Source organism: Patiria miniata, unplaced genomic scaffold (genome assembly GCF_015706575.1).
Source record: "Patiria miniata isolate m_02_andy unplaced genomic scaffold, ASM1570657v1 HiC_scaffold_5, whole genome shotgun sequence".
Lineage (NCBI taxonomy): Eukaryota > Metazoa > Echinodermata > Asteroidea > Valvatida > Asterinidae > Patiria > Patiria miniata.
Window position 1 is genome coordinate 15638931 of NW_024037072.1, and position 24409 is coordinate 15663339.

The 24409-nt window shown below is 40.2% G+C and overlaps 1 protein-coding gene across 2 annotated transcripts; it reads right to left on the reverse strand.

Moving 5' to 3' along the window:
• Nucleotides 1–209: 209 nt before the first annotated feature.
• On the reverse strand, nt 210–24144 carry LOC119741698 (stimulated by retinoic acid gene 6 protein-like). Of its 2 annotated transcripts, XM_038217553.1 has the most exons (19): nt 23861–24143; nt 21393–21459; nt 18501–18601; nt 17077–17216; nt 16358–16478; nt 14164–14221; nt 13448–13570; nt 13042–13112; nt 12549–12663; nt 11371–11527; nt 9449–9524; nt 8920–8995; nt 8123–8171; nt 6461–6578; nt 5031–5150; nt 4266–4429; nt 3301–3513; nt 2619–2815; nt 210–1209 (listed from the first exon to the last, which is right to left on the reverse strand). In XM_038217553.1, exons 1-19 carry the CDS (start codon nt 23878–23880, stop codon nt 961–963), a joined length of 2235 nt encoding a protein of 744 aa, XP_038073481.1. In that variant the 5' UTR covers nt 23881–24143; the 3' UTR covers nt 210–960. The 2 variants fall into 2 exon arrangements, with proteins under 2 accessions (XP_038073481.1, XP_038073482.1); XM_038217554.1 differs by lacking the exon at nt 4266–4429 and having other exon boundaries at nt 1017–1209; nt 23861–24144.
• Between the last annotated feature and the right edge of the window lie 265 nt (nt 24145–24409).

The window sequence follows — 24409 nt, forward strand, 5'->3', positions numbered from 1 at the left end:
AATAAAACACGGCCCATTTGAATGAGTTTCAGTAGAAATAACTTGAGCTCCTTTGTTAAAGATTGGGGCAGAGCATTCTGCCGCATACAAAAAAAAAATATTGATAAAAAGAAAAGAAAAGGGCAAACAGATCCTTGAATCATACACTTACGAAACTACTGACTGGAAAAAGTAACAATTTCAAATGTCCTGCGATACGAATTTGTCTACCATTACCCACAATGCACTGGGAAAAATGAACTCTCCATGGCAAACTCTTGGTGGCGCACTGCATTGTGAATCGCCGGAATTGTTAAAATTTGAATAATTACAGATACATTATCACCTTTAATTATTTTAAATACATAAAATATCTTAAATTTTCATACATTCTAGAATACACTTTGTATAGTACAATTCCTAATCTTCTAAAAGGTCGCAGTTTTGATCACGTAAACAGAAATCATGTTCCAATCTACTGGCTCTGGTATCAATGCTGATATACGAGTATTGTGGTACCTAGTTAAGCATACCAACGTAACATTCCCTGTATAGAATTTTTTTTACAGAAACTATACCATAATACTGTGAATTTAGTTGTGGACATGCTGCAGTACTCTTCGTGTTCCATACATTCATGTTTATATACATTTGGAAACTAACTCTTATTTCGGAAGTAATTGCTTTAATTAGAAGGCATTTTAAAAAATAGCTATGATATTTGAGTGGATATATCAGCTCGTTGTCTCTAAGAGGATTCAAGTTATATATCCGATATATCAGATCACCATACAAAAAGAGTTTATAGGCATGCAAATGGGAACTAACCAAAAAAGAGGAATTTCCAAGCTTTACAAGACTTATGTAACAGTGGTTTTTTTTCAATCTTTAACCGGCAAAAGTGTGAAATGAAAAATAAAGGAAGTCAGCTGATCTGAGGAAAAATTCCAATCCGAGTTTAAAGTTTGGGATTAAGCACAACTAGGCAGTACTTTCAGAGCCTGCAGAATGGAGTTCCTTCTCGCCCGTTCCCGATAAGATCGGATTGTCGTGTTCACCAGACAGACCCACCTGCTGCATAGGAAGATTGGCATTAGGCGGGCGTGGCTGGTACGGTGGGGCGGCATCATCTAGGACAATCAGTCCCGGGTCAACCGCATTCACAGAAGGCTCAGCCACTGAGGGAGATGCTTCCTGGTTGCTTCTTATCTGGTCTTGCCGCTTCATCACCTGGTATGCAAACAGATTTGTAATCACCACGTATGGACTTTAGAAAGCCCTCAATGCCTGGTGCTCATACTCAAATGCTTTGTGTGCATAACAATGAAACTTATGCAGTACCCGCTGCTATGTACATCAGATTCAAACCAGCCAGCCGATCCTGTAAGCTCCGTGGTCGAGTGGTAAGACGTCTGCACTAGAAAACAGGAGATTGTGGGTTCGAGTCCCACCCGAGTGATTTTTTCCAACTTTCACTTGGGAGGTAACACACTGAGTATACAGTGTTTATACGTCAGTGAAGGGCAAAATCCAATTTGATTTACATCACCCCGACTTTCAATTCCCTCTTATCAATACAATGAAACTTGGTTGTGCGTACATTGAGCCACACATGTGTGAACCAGCACGTCAAGCCAAGATGCTTCATGTTTAAGCACATGCTGATGAAAAACAAATAGTTGAGCATATATGTCGAGCCATAGGTGTGCCCGAGTCCAGACCTCTTGTGAGAGGTTATAAAATACCATCTACTGTTCTTGAACTGAGTCAACATTATTGATGGATGTTGTCTGGATCAGCCTTGACCCTTCCCACCCTGCTTGACATTCATGTGACATTAATAGGATAAATGAAGCAAAGAAGTACAAACTGCTGCACAGATGTCCTCACAGACATGAAAAATGTAATCGTCTGGGTTATGACTTTGTCATCATGATCAATGGTCATCTATTCCCCCCCCCCAAAAAAAACCCAACCATTTTGAAGAATGAGGCAATTGTTTTTCATTTTCAATATTGAGAACAGTTAAAGACACACACACTTACACTTCATGCACAGTTCAACTTTTGTGCGAAATACCCCATTGATAGATTTTGACTCATTGGTTGTATTGCACATACTTCAGTCGACAGATTTAAAACAGTGACAAGTCACATATTTGGGTAAGAGTCCATTTAGCTAAAAGAGACAAGATTTCATTGGAGTGTATAACGTAAAGCATCAGAAACAGGAACGGATCCCGGGAAACTTTGTGTGAAGTGGAGGAGGGGAATTCAGTCTTGTACCAAAAACAGTGATCACACTTCAGTTGTGAGACGTTACAAAACGTCTTCAGACTGTATTACACAGCTGTGCTACAATTGCAATGTACATCCTCTCTCTTTCCCTTCCAAACACCAACTGTTTCCAAAAAAATCTTTTAATAACAAAAACGAATTACTTTCCATAATGTTATTCTCGAATTACTTTAAAGCACGCACGCACACGTATGCACCTGTATAACGCAGCTGTTCATATGCGCACCTATTCACTTGCCTTGCATATATAATTACTTTTCACATCCACTACAGCAGTCCAAATTTCATGAGACACCATCACCACATCAAGACTGAATATAGCTGTAAATGAACAGCACTTACCTCCACGATGTGAGGCAGCAACTGATGCCCTCCGTTCCCTTTCCCGGCGTTGACAAACTTGGCCTGCCCATCTGGGGATATCACCACCTCCTGCTCGGGCAAGATGGCTGAGTGCTTCCGCAGCTGGATCAGGGAGGGATTGTTGATCAGCGTGTAGGCCAGGTGCCAACGGAAGTACCTCAAGAGATTGGGTCGTTCTGAGATAGAATTGACAGAACATGAGCGGGGGTAACTATAGAATACAGGATTACGAGTTGGAGACGATGTCACAAGCGATGTTAGAGAAAGAAGAGTCACAAATTTTCAACCAAAGTAGAATGTAAAATTGAGGCCTGGATGCACGGTCACTGAGAGCAATGACTGAACAATTGACAGTAAGAGGTAAGGAAAAGTAAGGAAGAGGAACATTTCGAAATAAATTTCTAATAACCGGAACGCCACTTCTGCGGCGCACCTAGAGCATAACAGAGACACTATGGGCTTAGTGCTCATGCACGTACTGGTTCGCGCACGTAGTTCGAAGTATGCACAGCACAGAGTACAAGTACGAGTACATATTTTATTCCGAATGTAAACAATCATAGCCAAAGCGTATGAGCGTGAGGGCCAGATTGTCTCGCCCAGTGGTCCCTCCCAACTCTCTCATTGTAACCATCGAGTGGGTACTTGTGCACGTCCATACCTTTCTCTGTCGCAGTGCTCTCCAAATCCGTGTAGCTGGGTTCCTGGCTGTTGACCAGTCCTTCTCTGGCCGTCAGGCTGTGATGATGGGCCAGTTTCAGTCGCTGCCGCTTTGGTTTCAGGACATCGTAGACCATCAGGTGACAGAACATGACCAGAATGGGGTTGCTGTGAGCGTTCTCGGTGTACAGGTTGCCCGCGTACATTACGTAGACTTCAGAGGGACAAGTTTACAAATTTGAAGTAAGTTAAGTTACAACCTAGAAATGGTGAAATTATTTCACTTCGAAAAAACGAACAAAAAACAAAAAAACAACGGCAACTATAAGGAAATGTCATCTACTCAATAATAAGCTGCATCTGAATGATGACTAGTGACTACGGCTTGTGGTTCCACATGCAACAATGGAAGTAGCTGATGAAGCCGATCCCCATAGACACGTTTGTTACTACAAGCCACTGCCAAGCAATTTTGGTGCCTGCCTGGTTACATATTGTTAAAGGTAGAGTACATGTAGATCATTTGCAGCTATCCAAAAAGTAAGTGAAAAAATTAGTGTTGAAAAAACTTACTTTGTTTAAAGATGGGAATGGCAATAAACTCCCTGTGAAATTATTCCTTCTGGCATGCATGCTGCCACTTTGAAGAAAACAGTAAAAAAAGGCTGTTTCCAAAGATGCATCAAGTGACGCATTTTTGGAAATTTCTGTTAGTTGAATTGAAATTAAGATCCTGGAATAATGTTTTCTCAGGATTTACAACAGTCACAGAACTAAAACTTCATCAGGTGAGTTGTTAAGCCCCCGACTTTAGGTTTTTAGTACTTTTGTTGCTTCAAATGGAAAAAATGTACAAATGTCAAATGATCTACCGTACCTTTAAAACTAAGACCTGTCTTCCCTGAATTGCAAACAAAGTTTAGACATTGATTGGAAAACAACTTGTCAAAAACTTATTAGTCCTACCTAAGTCTTTGTCACCCACGCCCGGTGCCCAGATGGGCCGGTCAATGCGTGGCAGGAGAATCACAGAAATGATCGTCCCAATCACGATGCGGAGTACCGCAAAGACCAGCCCGTACAACATATTCAGGAACAAAGTCACATAGGAGTACAGTAGAAACCACACTCTGTATATTAAAAAAAAAATACCCATCACAGTTCAATGAGAATTGACAAAAATACTTGGAGAAACCCAATTTTGTTTTGGGTTAGTTTAACCAGATCATATTATATATTGGAAGTTTAAGACAGAAAACTAGAGTTATTTTTGCATGTGCATGAAATGTAGACGTTATTATGGGTCTCTTTTCTGCATGGTCAAAAAGTGACCATTTACATGGACCTTAATATCGGTAAATAATGGTTTTAAAATACAGTAGTTCTGTTGAGTATAAAGATGCTGTATGTGGCTCAAAACAAGGTTACTAAAGGTTACCAGCTAAAATGTCATACAATGTATAATGCCTGTAACTGGTTGTTGGCTGTAGTCCAATGGTTACGGTGTTCGACTCGTGTGTCGTGGTACATGGGTTAAAATCCCGACCATGGGAACATGGTGCTTGTGCTCTTGAGCAAGGCACTTTACCATGATTGCTTCGTCCTTTGGACGGGACATATAGACATAACTTCCAGCACCTTGAGTACCTAATTGTTGGTAGATACGTGCGCTATATAAGACTCTGGTATTATTATTATTATTTTGTTGCTTACCGCTTAAAATTTGCTTACCTGTGTTTCAGTGCGAGGGGTACATCAGCATCACCTGGGTCGAGCTTGGCCTGAGTGAAGCAATGCTTGACAATGATATTCTGACTGTACATCACCAACACACTAATGATAGTTGAGGGCCTGCGTTGGGACAAATTGGAACATTTCAGATATCTAGTCACAAAACATCACAACTAACAAAATTAATTCTTGTTTCGTTTTTAGCTGAATTGTTTGTTTTTGATGTTGTTGTTGTTGACAGTTACCGAGACTTGTGATTGAATCAGTTTTAAGTTCAATTAAAGGTCCCTTAAAATTTTTTGTGTGAGACAAGTCACTAATTCTTGTTGTTTTGTTAAAATTTCAATATCTTTTATTCAACCGCCAGTTCACGAGAAGTTTGAATAATTGAAATCATTAATGGAAACTGAAAAAAATTTAACCTAAAAAATATAAAGTGATCGAAGTCACACTCTAAAAACCAAGTTGCATAGAGCACTTTATTGAATGATATTGTAATTCTTGACATGCATGGTGCCAATACGAACAATAAAAAAAAGCCTGAATTCTTTTTAAAATGTACAGTGGAACACTGCTATACCGAACACCGCTATACTGAACATTCGGCTACACCGAACATCGTCTTTGGCTCCCAATTTTTGTGTACAAAACGTACCAAAAATTGTTGTGGAAAATGTCAACAGAAAAGTGACAAGTGGCTATTATTTCCTCAAGGAATAGAAGGGGAAAGCCACCCATTGCTGTAGGTAGTACTCCAAAATTGTGTAATTACATAATTCAATAGTCGGCACATGTTCAAAGTTGTCTTTCAGGGCGTGCAGGGTGAAATTCTGAAGGGCGCGGAGTACCGGCAGCTTAAAATCGCCATACCGAACGATCGCTACTGTGAACATTTTCTGTCAGAAGCCCGACAAGAATTTGGCTTGGGAGGGGGGCCCCTAAAACTTAAAAAAAAATGTTGCCCAAAATATTTGGCTGCAGAAAAAGATTGGAGTTTTTGTCAGGGGCGGACTATTTTGACGTTGGTGGTGCTACTTACACCCTTATTGTACTAATCGAAATAGGCCACGTATATATCACCAAGGTCAAATCGTGGGAAAAAAAAATTACCCCCCCCCCCCAAAAAAATGGACAACCTCTTGGGGGGGGGGGGGGGGGCTCAAGCCCCCCGAGGGCCCCCCTCCCCTTGGGTGTACCACTGAATTCTGTGGATCCTGCTGTGTTCGTTATAGCAGCGCTCCACTGTAATCCTTCCGTTTCTGTTTTCCATTGTTTTGCGGCATTTAATTAATTTTTTTTTGGGGGGGGAGAGAGGGTAAGGGAGGCCTAGGTCCGCATTCCATTCTGCCACGGCAACTCAAAGAGGAAAGCAATATTTTAATGCACAACGTTGGAAAAGCGCAAACAAGATATAATGCAAAACAACTTACACAATAACATCCACTACAAAGGAAATGAAAAATGTCTGGAAGTACCACATGCTGGCTAGCACAATAAACGTAATGCCTGCCACAAGTACGAAGATGAATCCTTGCACAACCATGTAACCTGTCAATGAAAAATGAGTCAGTTATATTGGGGTATTAGGAATAAGTATTTTGGTGACGGGGGGGGGGGGGGGGGGGGGGGGGGGGGGGGGGGGGGGGAAAGGGTTCAGGGTCTCTCGCAGTCTAGTGTAGAAGCACTTGTATTCGTACTCATGGAAACGTACTCAAATACTTGCATTTTGCATTATGGCCCCAAATCGCCTTGTGCTAATACTGTCACCGTTCTCAAGAAGAGCCACATATGTCAAAAATCGATTTTGATTTTTTTTCAATATTTTGCATTAAAACAATGTACTTAACCATTTTGACATGTTTCTGTTAGCAAAACATCACTAATTTCCAAGTTACATTAATGTTGCAAGGGGCAGAAATCTCGATAAATGCATTTTGCGTTTTCACGAAGAGCCACATACATTTTGGCCCTTTGAACGCGTACAAAACCCACTGCACGGAAATATGTAAAAGTAGGTAAAATGAGATTTCTGTTTTCACGAAGAGCCACATATCTTTGTTATATTTTCAGCTGCGCACGCGTGCTCACGTGCGCCTAAGGAAATACACGTTGAACAGAAAGGGCCAATATGTCAGAAACCTGAATTTGTGTTTTCACAAAGAGCCACATATCTTTACTAATTAATTTTCACCAATTAACTGCTGTATTAAGTCTTATTACCGGTTTCATGTAAAAATTCAGCTCTCGTAGAATCGTGTGATGGTTTCCTTGCTGCACAAAGCTGTTGCAAAGTAGTATTTCTTGCAGTTTTAAAATATGAGAAACTTCTTTTGCGATTATCTTGAAAACACTTTTCTTCAAAATCAACATAATATATATAGTATGTGGCTGTTCGTGAAAACGGTGACAATACTTGCACTTATTCAAGCAAAGGTGCTTGTATTCGCACTTTAGCACTGTCTGACCTACTCGTGAGGATTGTAGACCGATAAATAAACTGGCATAGACCTCATCAATGATAATTACACCCACTTCAAACAAATTATGGAAAAACACTCACAACTCTCCAAGGTGTTTGAGACACACATCAAATTAAAGCTTATTTCATCTTTTATTTTCTGTGCAATTTTTGGGGCTAATAACTGTAACTCCCTAGGGGGTGTACAAAATGGTATCAAAATTTGAGGATTCAAGACTGTTAGGGATCCAATGAGTTTTGGGAGAAAATTCCATCCAAAGATGACCACCCCTAAAAGTAGTCCTGAAGCCCATCGCCATTTTGAAAAAGGATGCCTGCGCTCCATTCAAATTTCGCAGAAAGACGAGTTTGCAGTCGTCCGCCCTTCTTTTTTACAAACGTTAAGTTCATGGCCCACAAAATGCTCTAATATCGGAGAATTAGAGGGCATGCAAATTGTGGTTGGGCCGGCGTAGGCAATTTCAGGCCTATTTATTTGGAAAAATCCTGAACTTATTCTAAGGTTGAAAATTCAAAAAGTGGTGTGGTGGTGGTGGTGGTGGTGGTGGGGGTGAGGGCTGGCCAACTTAGACACCGGGTGGTGCTATTGTAAATATGGTAACTGTAACTGTACCTGTGAGGAAAACAGCCACTTGAAATCCGATGTACTTCAAACTGCCAACCTGTAAGACCAGCGACAAAATCATTATCAGAAGTGAACACTACAAAAACATCAGTGGCTACAAAACAATTGTGATTTTTTTCTGTTGCAAGTTACACCCTCCCTCCCCCCCCCCACTCCCTGGTTCCGTCGTCTATGCCATGGAAAATACAGCGTATAGGTCTTCCCGATAATCAGAATTGCTCATTTGATCCTGTTATTTCCAGAGTGTACAGTAGACTAGAGACCTTTTTTCTAATGTTTACCCAGATATAGGGCCTATGGGCTCTGTGCGCCGACATAAGAGGGCTCCCTTTTACCTAGTAACGACGCCCCATGGGCGGGACATTTCGCTGGTTGACGCGCACTGGTTGACGCACTTACACCAGGGGATTTGTACTATGTACACGCAGTGGCCCCGCCTTGCGGCAATGAATTGCAGTCAGGCAAGATGGCGTCGGTCGGTCACCCCCAACTGTACTTGCTTTGCCGGTGAGGGGGGTACTTGTGAACGGAGTGGATAATAAACTATTTTGGGATCTGCCAAGACTGGGGAAGGGGGATGGTGTCATTAAGCTGCCGATGAAGAACTAATGTTCCATGTTTATATGATGCAATGGAATTCCCTTATTTCATTATATTTCTTTCTCGGACAATGCCTCCGTATTCAGTATTCACATAATTATTTGTTACAATGAATTCCATTATGTGACTGAAAGCTATGACCCATAGAACACTAGTTAATTCCTGATTGTTTTGACGTTACTTACAATAGAATCAGCAGACTTCAGTGTCACAGCTGTTTGCAACTTGTGTTTCCCTGCCCACATGCTCATCAAGTGTTTCCTAAAAATAAAAATAGAGTCATGAACACACCATTACAACTCATGTTTGCTCTCAAATAGAATTTTTTTTTGTTTTTATTCCCGTAGTTGTTTTCATCCTGAAATTCACTTTAATTTGATGGCAAGTTACATTAGGCCAAAAAAAAAAGTCTCCGGTTTCTGGTATGTGCACGCGTCGCCGTAGCAATGCGGGTCAGCAAAATTAAAAAGGTTTTTTTTCAATGTAAGATGATGTCTTAAACTGCTAAACTCACTGGTTTGACTGGAATCCTGCTGCTGCACAATTTTAACATGTTTTTAGATGGGGTTACGATCGAGTATAAGCTTTATGTGGCCTCTCTGGGCTCCCATACATTTTGCACTAAATTTAGTCGGGCACCATTTGCAGTCATCAGCCGACATTTGACGGGAAAAAAAGTAAAAAAAAAAAAAATTTCAAAAAAAAAAGATTTACCTGTAATTCTTCAAGATGTGTGGAGTGTAGAGAAGGGCAACAATGATTGACAGAATGCTAGCAATCCACCAGCTGACTGCGAATGCAAAAGAAAAAAAAAATTACAGTGCCAACGTCGGTAAATTTTGATACCTTTATTATATGAGAGGGCCTTTCGGTGGCCCAAAGAGGGGTGTGCCCCCCCCCCCCAAAAAAAAATCTGACAGTGGTAGTGTACCAAGATTTTGTTTTTGGTATGTTCTCTCTAATTTGTTTTTGCTTATCACAGAAATTTCTTTTCGCAATATTTCCTGCTAACGGAGGATTATTCCGAGGTTTTGGAGGATTTTATAGGATTGATGAAACTAGAGCAACTGGCCCATCATACTTCACATGCGAATTGATGCACCATGAAATGCAATCAGATACAAAGAGGGTGCAATTGCTTTCTTCGGCAGGGGAGACTTTAGCTCCCCTCTATTTCTAACCCCAACTATCTTTCAAGTTTCTTGAAAACCCATTACATGATTTTGAAGGATTTTGCAGATTGGAGGCAGGTAGATCTCAGTCACTGGTACTTTACACGGCACTTGACTTCCCTCTTAAAAGCTCAAGTACGAAGAGTGTATTACTGTGGCATAAATACGGGTAGGAAGAGCAACAGTTCCCCGCCCCTCCACGAGGTATATGTGTTTCCGTGGTGTTCCCCGCTCAACATTTAGGGAGGGCAACAACGACTTTTAATTGCAAAACACAAATTGAGTATGCCTCAGAAAGTGAGTAACCCTTAAGAAAATGAGGCAGCGCATGATGCCCTCCAGCCAATTATACTGGATGGAGGATACGGAAGCGAGCAGAGACAGCGGAAGTGGGAGGCTACATGGGCAACCATGCAACCCCCACTCCACAGGTTCATGGACTCCCAATCGGTAAACCCTCCTGGACTCCTCCTCAATAGAACAGAGTCAGTTCGCATGAACCGCCTGATGACAGGAGTCGGCCATTTGCATCCTGTAAACATCAGTGGCAGTTGGCACCCTCCCCCCTATGTGAATGCGGTGGCACCCTCCCCCCTATATGAATGCAGAGAGACACAGACGGCCGACCACATAATTGACGACTGCCCCTGTACTCTCCTCCAACAAATGGTTGCCCTTATATCGTCACCGTTTTGATGAAGTGACGCATCTGTGCACACAGATGCAAAACCGAGTTTTGAGAAAATTGCATTTGAAGTTGGTGGATTTTTCAATTTGCATTTTTGTGTACATTTCTCCACCAGAATTGAAAAATATATAACTGAGACAATAGCCCAGGAGTTAAATAGCCCAAAACAATTCTCTCTGTTCAATTAGGAGATATTAATTACTAAAGATATCCGTCACTTCATCAAAACGGAAAATCTACTTCTTCACAAAAATGAGGCATATGTTTGTACACAGCGCGTGCGCGTATATAAAACGTATACATTTTAGAATGCAGATGCGTCACTTCGTCAAATGCAAATGCAAATCGTGGAGGCTTCATATTTCTAAATATAGCACACATGTAAAATCAATGAGACTAAGTGACACATAGAGATTCGTCACTTCGTCAAAACGGAAAACTGAGTGTGTAGCACTTTCAACACTTCGTGCAATTAGCGTAATTAACGAACGATGGAATGTTGTGTCTCAGAATTTGGTAATCATGTAGAGGACATCATAAAATGTTCAATATCCAAAAATCTCAGATTTCAGAAAATCTCGGTTTTGGACGGATGCATCACTTCGTCAAAACGGTGACGACATGTGAGCAACAACACGAAAGAAAGAAGAAGGCACCCTAAGTTCCCCCTTGCAAATTGGACCCAGATACCCAACTGATGTGCCATTGGCTTCTTGCACCATGTGCAGGACCAAGGGTAATATCGAACATAGATAGCATCAGCAAGCATCACTAACCTCTGAGTCCGGTGTGCGCCTGGTTCACTTGGGCGGTGATATTAGCCAACGTCTCAGTGTCGTTGAGGAGATTATAATGCTGGGCGGCCAAGCCCATCAGTGTACCATAGGCAAGGTTTATTAGGTTGAGTCCCAGGGGTATGAACCAAAATGCAACCTGCAAAAAAAAAAAAAAAAAGGCAAAACGATTAAATTCATAAATACACACCCAATGGTAGGATTTGGGTTTTTTTGGGGGGCAGGAAAATTTCACGAAGCTGATCACATAAACTTGCCAAGCACAACAACTACATGTTTGAAAACAAGGTACCAGAAGAGGCCGGGACAATGGGAATGCATTTGTTATGGGCCAAAACTAAAATCCAGAACTGCGCCGGTCTCAACTCAACTCCACCTCCTGTCACCGTCCTTGGTCAGTCTGTTGAAACCACGGAGGAATTCAGGTATCTCGTTTTTGACATCGACTCCACAGGCTTTCTTATCCTGACATCCTCTGAGGAATAGGACTTGCCTCCTCAACCTTCAGTCAACCTCTTGGCCCTTCACATCATGGAGAATAGCACCCTATTACATTAAGTTGACTCCTTTACCACAGGTCAATCGTCCAATGACACACTGGAGTGTCATGGCCTAGCGGTTAAGGGAGTGTCATGGACTAGCTTTTAAGGAGCGTCATGGCCTAGCGGTTAAGAGCACCGGACTCATGCTCTGGTGTTTCAGAGGCAACAGTGGCGCATGGGTTCGAGCCCGGGCCCGGACACTTGTGCTCTTAAGCAAGGCACTTAACCACTATTGCTTCGTCCTTCGGATGGGACGTCAAGCCATAGGTCCCGTGTGTTGTGTAATGCATGTTAAAGAACCCAGTAACACTTGTCACTAAGAGAAGGGGTTAGCCCCGGTGTCCTGGCAGTGGCCGCAGCACCTTGTAAACCCTTATAAGGTGCTTCATAATGGGTCTCATATTTCTCATGTATTTCATTCATCTAATAATAGACATAACTCCCAGTGCCTTGAGTACCTAAACTCCGTTGCGATAATGCCTGAATAGGTTTCTGCAATGTAACCATACAGATACAGATACAGACTAGCCGTTATTAGACTCTATAACTGCTGTTGGAGATTTTGAGGCCGTATTCTGAATTGGAACAAGCAACTACTAGTACCGGAATTGAACCTACCTGGTAAATACTGATTATGCAGACAAAACATGGCATGAGCACCCGGGTTGGGTAGATGAAGCCTGGGTGAGGCTTGTAGAACTTCACAAATCTAGCACGCCAGCCTGTGTACACTCTGTAACAATAAATTTGGATTTGATACAACAACAAATACACATAAACAAGTACTCCCTGGTTGGTAACGAAGAGAGATATATTGCCCATTCCAACGCATTGACACTACAGTTTTGTGTACATTCTGATAAAATTTAGTTGTGCGCTTACTCTGTAAAATACAAAAAAAAATTGGCATAGAAAAAAAAAACTTTTTAACTGTTTGAAACTATTGACAAAATCAATTGAGTGCTCCCTTCGACACACATTTGACCCAAGTTGGGCAAAAGTGCTAAACCAGTACAGATAATCTTGCGATGTGTCATCGAATGACACATTCTACGGTGCTTATATAAAGTAGGCCAAACATGCGTCTTGTTTGGACTTTGTGGAAACTTACACTTCAGCAGGCTTGTTGAGGAGATTTCTGACGTAGATCGCCTGATGAGTCTTGTACAGCCTCTCCTGACTCTGTAAAATATGAAACAATCTGTTATAAAGTGTTAGGAACAGTAAACAAATAAACCAATAAACAAATAAATCCAGTAGATAAATAAAGATACAGTACATACATCAAATAAAAGCACATAAAATAATATGATGATATGCCATTGATTCAGTGTGTCTTGGACTCACAAGAAGAAGACGTTATTGAGCATGAAAGTTCGTTTCGAAAGACGTTATTGGTTTGTGCACATTTAGACTAAAATTATGTGAACGGCACAATAGTGAAAACAGCCAATACCGTGTGACGCTCTCAGCCAATCAGGAGACAGCATAATAAAACTGCATTTGAATATTCATACCGTGAGTGTGATTCCCTTGTGGCGCTGGATGAGAATGGAGATAAACATGCCGAGGAAGTAAATAGTGAGCAGGAAGATGCAGATCAGCACAGGGATCTGTGGTACCAGGACTGGATACGGCTCCTGAGAAAAACCCCCTCAAATAATCAGTCAATTTGAACAACACTTGTCACTATAACAGGCACCATTAGCATTTGGGTGTGATCCCTGGCTACATGGCATATACGGGTTCATGGCTTCTGACTAGCGCCCCTTGAAAGAAGACATTGACAAATTGGGGAACCGCCAACATTGGGCTGGATAGCTCAGTTGGTAGAGCACTGGAACGGCAATCTGGAGGTCGCAGGTTTAAACCCCACGCCAGTGAATTTCTTTATACAATGTTTACACTGCTTACTTAGTACTTTTTTGACTAAAGTTAGTGGGGGGGGGGGGGGAAGTAGGGGGGGGGGAAGTAGGAGACTTACAATTGATGTTGGATGGAAATTTGTTAATCTTACAACCAAATGTTTTGTGAATGTTGCAACAAGCACAACAAACCTGCCCCCCCCAAAAAAAAAAATGCCAAAAAAAACAAAAAAACAAAGCCAAATGTTTTGATTCTTGGTAAAAAAAAAGCCCAGACGAGGAGCTTGGCCTTAACAATGTAGGACCACAAAAGTTTGCCAGATATGTAAACTTAAAACACCAGCATTGGATGCATGCATTCCACACACCTTGTTTTCATGGCCACGGCTTTCACAGCCGACACTGATCAAGATCAGCATGATAAACCTGCAGGTAGTTCAAAAAAACAAACAGATTAACAAATAAAATAACAAACAAGCATATCATTTCTTGACGCGCACTTCCTTGTGGGCAACTGGGTTCAAAGAGTCAAAGTTCAGCTTTATATTTACATAACAATAAGGTGATGAGTACCGCACATCAGACTTTTATGGTTTTGATGGTTATCGATAGACAAATTATCTGGATGAAATATACACACACAGTGTTCAAGGGTTCTTGTGTACATGTATAATCTGTTGATTCTGTGGAAATTGTGTTTTACGCACGGTGTCATCCAGCCATAAATTTATACTTAACAAACCCATGCTAGTATACGTTCATCAGACCCTGTACAACATTTTCACATCAGCACATTATGTTGAAAACAAAAAAAAAGGAATTTTGGGGCAAAACAAAACATGTTAATGTTGCCAAAAGGGCCGAACAACTTATTGGGATTTTTGTCACCCATGAAACTACTGTACGAACTGTCGATAACAAGTTAAAGTATAGAAACATTAGACAAACGCTGGGTCCCAATTCATGAGATGTCACAGCAAAAATTTTACTCGGCAAATATATGCAAGGCAACCTGGAAAAATGAGACAGGACAAAATAAGGGTTTCCTGGTATAAGGTAAAAAAAAAACAGAAGAAAATTCTCTTACAATAGTGTTTGTTGCACTTCAATAGAACATTCAGTTGACAAATTATCGATGTTTAAAGTTAGCATTTCTCAACATGTCAAAAAAGTAAAATACTGAGTAAAAGGCCTTTAAAGTTTCGAGTCTGGCAGTCGTGAAAACGAAAGATGCCGATTTTTTTTTTTCTTTAAAATTTTTTAGTCCATGCACTTCAAATTATTTCTTTAAAATATGTGAAGTAGACATATCGAAGATCAATAAATCTGGGAAAAAAAAGAAAAAAAGAAAAAACAGCTGGAAACCACACCCCAGCAGCAAGGCTTTCTGCTTTTTTATATCGTACGCATACGTACATGGTTAGCATATATTTGTGCTCAGCACCTCTGTTAAAGGGAAGATACAACATTTGCTAACATCAAAAAATAAAACGATCACATTATCACAAAATACCTTACTGAATTGTTAGGGACTGACAGTCTAAAGCATCCTTTAAAATCGTGGCTCCTGGTGTGCTGACATTTTCAAGAAAAACTGTATTATTCCAACGCTGGTCAGCCAACCAGCGTTGGAGAAAACTGGCTTTTTTCAAAAACTGTTCCTAATTTTTCATATTTAGTTATTCTGACTTCTCTTTGCAATTGATTACACACATGTGAAGGGGTACAAGCCTGCTAGACTGATTATCTGACCTTACAATTCCCCAAGTGTATTAATTGCTCCATTTCATCTTAAAGGGAATATACATCATTTGCTTTTGCTGTAATTTGCAGAAATGGATGGAATTGGGGGGTTGGAAATATATAGCAAATATAGTTACACTGACTTTTTTGAGGTTTTGGGTTCGAAAATGCTATAAAAACCAAGAAAACAATCATTTTCCTGTAGTCTGGTTCCCTGACTCCATATAAGAAGAAACAGAGCAGTTTACATACATTGGGGAATTGTAAGGTCAGGGAACCAGTCTAGCTGGCTTGTACCCGTTCATAGGTGTGTAATCGATTGCAAACAAGTGCGATGGTCAATTGGGGCCAGTATTTGAAAAAAAGCCAGTTTTTTCCAACGCTGATCGGCCGATCAGCGTTGGAAATTGATACAAAAATAGCACTTTTCTTGAAAATGACAGTATACCAGGTGCCATGATTTTACAGGATGCTTTACACTGTCATTCACTAACAGTCCAGCAAGGTATTTCAAAATGATTTGGTAGTTTTATTTTTTGATGTTTGCAAATGTTGTATTTTCCTTTAAGTGGGGTCAGGGAACCAGACTACAAGAACATGATAGGTTTTCTTGGTTTTTCCAGCATCTACAAACCCAAAACGTGAAACAAGTCAGTTTAACGATATTTGCTACAACATACTTATCCTCCTAATCGATTTATTTCTGAAAATTGCAGCAAAAGCAAATGTTGTACTTTCCCTTTAAAACAGCCCTGTTTTGTTGATAAATTTTTACTATGCAATTGTGTTTGAGCACTAGACATGTGAAGTGATACCTACCAGCCAGCCAGATACAGAAATCCCATGCCATTGGCTATGAGCCGAGACTTGCAGGTGATGCAAGCAAAGAAGGGGAAACAGTCCACGGCGATTTCTATGGTCACGATGGTGCCAAACAATACTAAAAGAAAAGAAATCAGAAAAAGTTTCCTTTTTATTTCTGGTTACTTTTGTTTATGTTGAGAGGCAGTGATGCTGACAAAACTAAAAACAAAACTGCCACACAAGCTATAATTTAAGCCTTACGTTTCATCTCACAATGCAATATGAAATGAGTGAAATACACTCATACAGAAATACAGAGACTGATCACTGCACAGTTTTGATTTTGTTTTTGTATATATGAACATTTGTGATGTCTTGTTGACGTTTGACACCAATTTCTAAAACGTGCTCATACAAATTGTCATATTTTTGACGCAGGGTAGTGTACTCAAATAACCTTATTTCCATTGACCATATATGGAAAAATAAACTCATTCACTGGTGGAACGGTGGAATATTATTTGTTATAATTATAAAACACTTTCTCCAATTGATCCCAATCTTTACATACATACTAAGCAGGAATGCTTCTATTAGCATACCAAATTTCACAAAAATCTGCAAACTGCATTTTTGAAATTATAAGGGGCAAATCTGCTCACCTCATTTGGCCTAAAATGACCTGAAACCCAGCTCTTTTAGGGTAAAAAAAAAGGTCAAGTTATAATACTCACTCTTGGACCATCCAGGCATGACCCAACCGAAGAAATAGGACTGGTAGTCACCGAAGATGAGGTCAAGAACCATGGAGGATGCAGCACCGAAGGCCAGGCAGTGCGGCAGACGGTCATGGTTGTCAAACAAGTCTATGGGACTAAAATGTGAAAACACCACAAAAAAATTGAGAGCATCAAGTCAAACGGGCATTTATGAAATGATTCATGTGGATATGACCCCACAAAATATATTGAAAGATGTTAGGTTTCATGAGTGTTGCTGGGGGGGGGGGGGAGTTGCCCATTAATCATTGACAAATTTTAACGCCAAAATAATTGTCCTATCAGCAAATATGCTGTCTATTGCCCGATTTTAACTCTTTCAGTGCCAAACTCGTACATGTACGAGGTAATGTTCGTGTTTAAAAACGCCAAACCTCGTACATGTACGAGGTAGAATAACATGTTATCAAAAGGGGGCGCTCTCGCTCTTTCTAATGGTACCAATTATATGCATGTACGACCTGTATTTATTTTTATATTCGAGTTCTTGTGAGAGGGCGTCACACTGAGTTTCGATTTGTTGACAAAATGGCGGCGCCCATAAACCGAGCTCGCGTGTTATCTCCAGAGAAAATCAGTGTATTTTTTTCGCCGATTTGGACAGGGTAAGGGATTACTTTTCTGATTCAGAATAATCCATGGATACTTCAGAACTGGATGGTGGGTCAGAAGACGAACATTGGGATACCGATACAAATGATAATGATGGTGCTAAAAGTGACAATCATGGCAATATTTATGAAAATGAACAGAGTTTGTATGAGGAGGGGTATCAGACGCGACTCGCGTATATTCTGCAAAAGTGCGGAATTCCCCTGTGTTCAGGAGAGTGTTTCAGGGTTTATTACTAAGTGCATGACTAATATTGACTTTTGAAGATAACAAGAATATACCAGAGAGCAAGATACAACAAGTTTGGTGATTACAACATATTTACTTTTTTTTTTATAGAATTTTGAATAATTAACAAAAAAGCTCGAAGTTGGGTGCTTTAGGGTTAAACTTTTGAAATGTCGCGGGCACTGAAAGAGTTAACAGTGTCCCCCAGAATTCATTTGGGATGGCCGAGCTACCAAAAACAATTCCAGGCGACCTTTGAGTACGGATGGCCTGTCGGCATATTGTCACACACTCCCAGTCCGGCGAAGCCCCTGCTAAGTTTTTTTTTCACAAAAAGATGGTGGATTTATTTGTTTTGGAGGAAGGGGGGGGGGAGGGAGGGGGGGGGGGGAAGAGGGAGGCACACAGGCGGGACTGTTATGAAGTCAGTCAAACATTGTCAAAAGTCAACCAATAATTACATCCAAACTAAAAAAATTATATCAAGATTGACAGAACTTAACAACTAAAAGAATATCCTGTCCTCTATGACTGCTTACTAGATCAGAGAGAAGAGATCACGCAGAGGATTTTGCAGAGCCCCTGGCTGTCTCTCCTTCTTGGTCCGTTGTATGAAGCTGAGAATCAAGATGATACACACCTGAAGCAAATCAAATTACTTCACATAAGCTTTTTGTTTCGCAAGAAGTTAAAGTGAAATGAAGGCATTGTTACCTTTTCCCCCCACAGAAAAACCCAAACAACCACAGAAAAACAAAAACAACCAAACAAATAACAAAAACCTAAATGTGTACACACACTATGCAAACCATACAAACAAACAACCAAACAGCTTGACAGCCCACTAGCAGACAAACAGACAAACTTGATGAGAAATATACCAAAATAAAACTCCAAAATTTCTTCCACACACTTAATTACTAATAGGCCTATAGTTGATTAACATTGTTGAACTTTTCATTTCTTTTCAACTTCCAAATGAAATTGTATAATAGCATTTTTCAATGTTTTTCCACAGCCTGTTAAAGGGAATGTACATCATTGGCTTTTGCTGTAATTTTCAGAAATGGAGTATTTGAGGGGTTAGTATAATATATAAAATATTGTAACACTGACATGTTTGAAGTTTTATGTTCGAAAATGCTGGAAAAACCAAGAAAAAAAAATGGTTCAAGTAGTCTGGTTCCCTGACTCCACTAAAGATGAAATGGATCAATTTATAGTTGCCAGAAAATTGTAAGGTAAGGGAACCAGTCTAGCTGGCCTGCACCCGTTCATGAACATGTTACCAATACCAAACAAAATTTGGACTGAAAAAAGGTAAATTTGGAGCAGTAGTTGAAATATAGTTGAATATTCGATAATCGATTGAATATTCAAGTATTCAGCACAGCTCTAACTCACTTGCAATTTCAACATATTTGTTTCATACTCTCGTGACTGTTTGCAGTAAGTTTTATTATATTCATAAACATTCAGTGTTCACATTACATTTAACTTGAGCAAATACATGTATTTCCTAGTCTCGGTTGTACTTTAAGCTCCAACGTTTATTGAATGACATTTTACCATATGAACATATTGTATATATATCCTCAAACATCCTTTACATATTTGATACTCATTTGAGGTTAGTTCCTAAACCATCCTTCCTCTATAACCAAGTGCACTAGTTTGTAATTTTCAACCTTTAACCCCAAAGTCTCACCACTCCATTTAACCTGTAGCATACCAGACCTGATTGTTTTTTAATTTTAAAGGGACACTAGGTCCTGGAACAGCCCAATTGGGCTACAAAACGCGCTTTGAACGAGATGATGTTAATCGGAAATAACATTTAAAATAGGATATAAACATGCACACAACTATCCTTTCAAAAATGGGTGTTTTTGTGTTATTCCTGTATTGTGCGTGCGAGAACGAATTTCGGGGTCCACTTTTGCGACCCCATAAATATGAGCTGTTTTGATGCTAGTTGTGATAGTTGTAAAGCGTTCGCCTTTTGCGGACGTTGAAGAAAACGTTATTTTTTCCTTTGGTGATTGGTCACCGCTGTTCCCGAGACGCACAACGTGTATATCGTACACTGAGAACGACACGAAAAACGTATTCGTACTCCGTCATGTCTGATGTAAACAAGCGGGTTTTGCTTTTGTTTTTCTCGGGAACGGTCACGACATTAGGTTGGTTTCCTTTCAACCAGATGTTTGAAATGGGCTAAGTAAACAATCCAAAACATATAATTTTCGGGGATTTCAGGACCTAGTGCCCCGTTAAGGTCATTTGACTTTTGATTCAAAAGAGGAAGTTTTAGCTCATCTGTCCAATGGTTTGGGTTATTAGGCCAAGTAAAAAAATAAACCAGTTTCTCGTCCCTGCCAGTTCCCTTTTTACCCGGCCCCTTCCTTTTATTATTATTATTTTTTTTTTTAATCAATAACTTGCAATATATTTAGTTTTTCATGTCCTTCCAGCAAAATTATAGGTATGTATGCAAGTTTAGAATCTGTTTTAAGAAGTAATGGCTCAATGGACACCAAATTAATGTTAGCCTTGGTCTTCAACCTTTTCAATCGCCCAATTCTGGTGACATATTTATATTCCCTTAAAAAAAACAAAAACAAACAAAGCTAAAAACTAACACCAAACCAACACAAAACAAAACAAAACAAAACAAAACTAAACAAAACAAAGGAAACTAATAATCTGTTTAATGCCCAGCTGCGATCTACTTTGTAAAAAAAAAGCCTCTTTAGTTTTAGGTTCAAGAGAATTAAAGTTTTAGTTTTGTTGATTTATATAATTTGCTTATGTGTACTAGCCTTATCCCATGCAAAACCTGAAAACTAAAGCTTACATGTATCTGATAAGTTTGTGTAATTCTTTTGAATTATCTAATCTTGTCAAGTATCTGTTGAAATTCTGCATGTAGACAATTAATTATTAACTTATTCAGACACACTATAACATGACTAATTGATAAGTGCTGAAAAAGACTGAGTTTGAAGCTGCAACAATTTCAAACAAATTTGCCCAACGCACATGTAACACCCTTGATAGTTATGACTGGTTCTGTACCCTCTTCCTCCATGCTTATAATTATTTGAAAGAGTTCCATACCTGGACATCACTTGACACCCTGTGCACAAACCCTATGAGACTGGTCTGAACAATTCTCAGTAAACACTTCTGTACTTTTCCCTGCTAAATTTGACTTTTTAGGACATGTTATCGCTTTCTGATGGCTGATAGGTCACTGCAGGGGAAAATTAGTAATGTCCATGAATGGAAAATTTTCTTTCCCTTATATCACTATGAACAAACCACAAAGGAAATCTGACAAGTTCTACTTTACATCAATTTCCCCATTGAAAGGCTAGAATGAAAATACAGAAAGTCACAAGATATCTGGTTAAATGAATAGTACTTACAGCGAAGGGGAAGGAGCCATGAACAAGAAAACCTCTGTATGTGGCAATGATACAAGTCTGGTTTGCCCTAAAATATGAAAAGAAAAAAAAAGAAAAGTGGTTAATGGTCTTCCTTTGGCGATTGTGGACTTCTCAATCTTTTTGATTCTTAACCACTTCATGTACTGATGACATGTTTAAACAATATGGCTGATGCCGTTTCTATACATAGGCACGGCAGACAGGCTAAAACGTCAAGCGTGCCTCGCCTCGCCTCTGGATGACGTCTAAACATGCTAATCCCCCATTGTTTTGTACACACACACACAAAGCCCAAGAAGTCTGTGGAGGTGGACCGTGTGTTGTACTTGAACTTGGCCATTGTGTATGGCCTGTTGTGGTACAATTTACGCTCCCTGGGAATACCCTGGGGTGTTGAACCTGGGAACACCCTGGGATGTTGAAAAATATTGGGTTGCGGTATGAAACATCGTACAAATACTGTTGAAATGACTCTTGCGAATCAGTATTTGTGGCATTTGGCTGTACAATGTATATCAAAAGTTGGTTGCTAAATCTTGCCTTTTTCGAAAATCGAACTTTTTGGCAAAAATAATTCCGGTGTGAACTATGGTTAAAAGGATTTATTCGCTCCAAGATGACATTTGCAACCTTTGGTAATTTCTTCTTAATTATATTGACCCTATTTTTTGGGATTATGAACAGTATATTTTGGGAGAAAATGCAATTTTCTTACCTGATATTCCAGTAGCAACCTTGCGAATCTACACACTTTAACAGGTGTCGCCATGTTTGTTTTCAGTGTGCGCATTTTGTCGCTGCAAAGTCGCGTCATCGTTTTACCCCATAATTTCACTCAAAAATCAAAAGTCTGCCCTCTTTACACACAATTAATCCCTTCTCTTAGGTGAGGCGAGTTTTCCTTCTCTTATAGTATAGGGACGGGGTCCTAAACTCCCCAACCGCCATTAACCAGTCCTGTAATTGGCGGTTTTTTCTGCTGTTGGATGTGGATAATAAATAAATAAATAAATAAATAAATAAAGAGGGCCAATATTTTCCCCAAAAAATGGTTTCTTTATCTAGATTTTCAAAAGCGTACAAAGAGTATCATTATGTAGGTACATTTGTATGTAGTGAACATATGATCCAACACTCAAGTTATAAACTTTGGGAACACTACATTTTTGAATGAATTATCATCAAGGAAAGAATACATGTAGTATCCTGACATCATTCTGGTGTTGTGTATAAAGTCTATATGGAGTCATGAAAAATTTCTAGTTATGTTTGTTTTAGAAACTTTGACAAACTTTTGATTTCTACTGTATTTGACTTAAATTGGGTTTGGCTTGGCTTGGACTCCCATTTTGTGTTTTCCGTTTTCCATTTAGAGTTTTCCGAACTGAAAGAGAGAGGCTGAGAGAGAGAAGGGGGGGGGGGGGGGAGCATTTGGCGCTCGGGTACAGGATCATTGGGGAGACGCCAAGTTTTTTTTTTGCCGTGGGAATTTTGTTGCCGTGTCCAGCCGCGGGTGGTGGGTACGGGTTGGGGGTAGCCTGCTTGGCTCGGTCGGATATTATTTTAGTTTGGGTAATTGATGGTGCTATCCCATTCATTGGCACTTGGGATGGGCAGACACCGGACATAAGAGATCGGGTAGGATTCGGATAATGAAATGTGATTGTGTTGTCTCAACTGTTGAGTGGTGCTGAGTCGAGTTGAGTTGTCTCAACGGTCGAGCTGTCTCAACGGTCCAGCTGTCCCGAGTCACTTGTCTCAATGGTCGAGTTGTTTAGACATTCATTTTGATTCTCGATCTCTACTGGATCCTAAGGTGGCCTTGCAAAGTTTTGACATAACTGAGACGGACATAGGTCCGTGGTTTCAAGATCTCCCTTTGGAAGAAACAAGCTGCGTCAAGCCTCAACTGGTTCACGACACTGCAACTAATAATCCCACAGTTGGGGGTTCAAATCCAACAGGGGTTTTCAAGTTTTGGACCAATTTGTAACGGATGACTTCGATGACTTTGATGACGCAAGTAGATTTCGTCCAAGCAAATTGATGAAGAATTGCGCCAACCGTAAGTGCAGTTTCGTGCAGCAAAAAATGACACTCTCCTCGGCCATTTTAGTCAGTATACTATCAGTAGGTTGGTTTGCACGCTGTGTGACGAAGGATACAGCGCAGCAATAACGTTGCCACACTAGTGGGGCCATTTGTATACACAAACATGAAACAATTTACATAATACATGTAACTAATACAATCCTGTAATTTCACATTGAACAGTTTTGGACTCGCACCGATTATATTGTAATTAGGCCTAATTAATTAGCGACCTTGACACACACATGCATGCTTGAAAAAAATGGGATTGGGATGTAATTTTCATAGCATTGCAGGCGTACAGTCTTTAGTCACTATTTTCATATAGCCCTTTTCCATAAGAACAGAGGACTTACACTGAAATATTCTGATCCATGGTCGGGTCGCGTCACGTGGCGTTCGAGGAGTTCAGAAGTTAGAAACCCGGGCAAAATATCCACCGTATTATGATGATTCCAGCCTTTTTCAGGAGGAAACAACCTTCACATTTTCCTCACATCGGGTGCTAAGTCTGTGCTACTTCACCTCTCTCTCGGTAATTACGGCTCGTTGTGCTAGATCTAATGACAAATGTACACACGCATTTACAGAACATCCCTTACGATTCGAACTTTGTACCGCATTTTGTGGTGCGGTGGGGCTGCCGCGCATATCATTTACACACGTGATCCACCACGTGCATCTGATGCTGGTTGTTTATAAAAGAGCGCCCTCTGTTGACGACTATTATGAGTTTTTCAGATACCGAGAAATTGGAAGTGAAATGAAAAGTACACGTCTCAAAATTTCAATAGTATTGTTGCGTTCCCGCAAATTGCGTAGTTTACTTCTTTCCTAACCAATCCATTCCACTCCGTGCACAGTGTAATGCTTGCAGCGATCCTGTGTGCCCTCACACAGCGCGA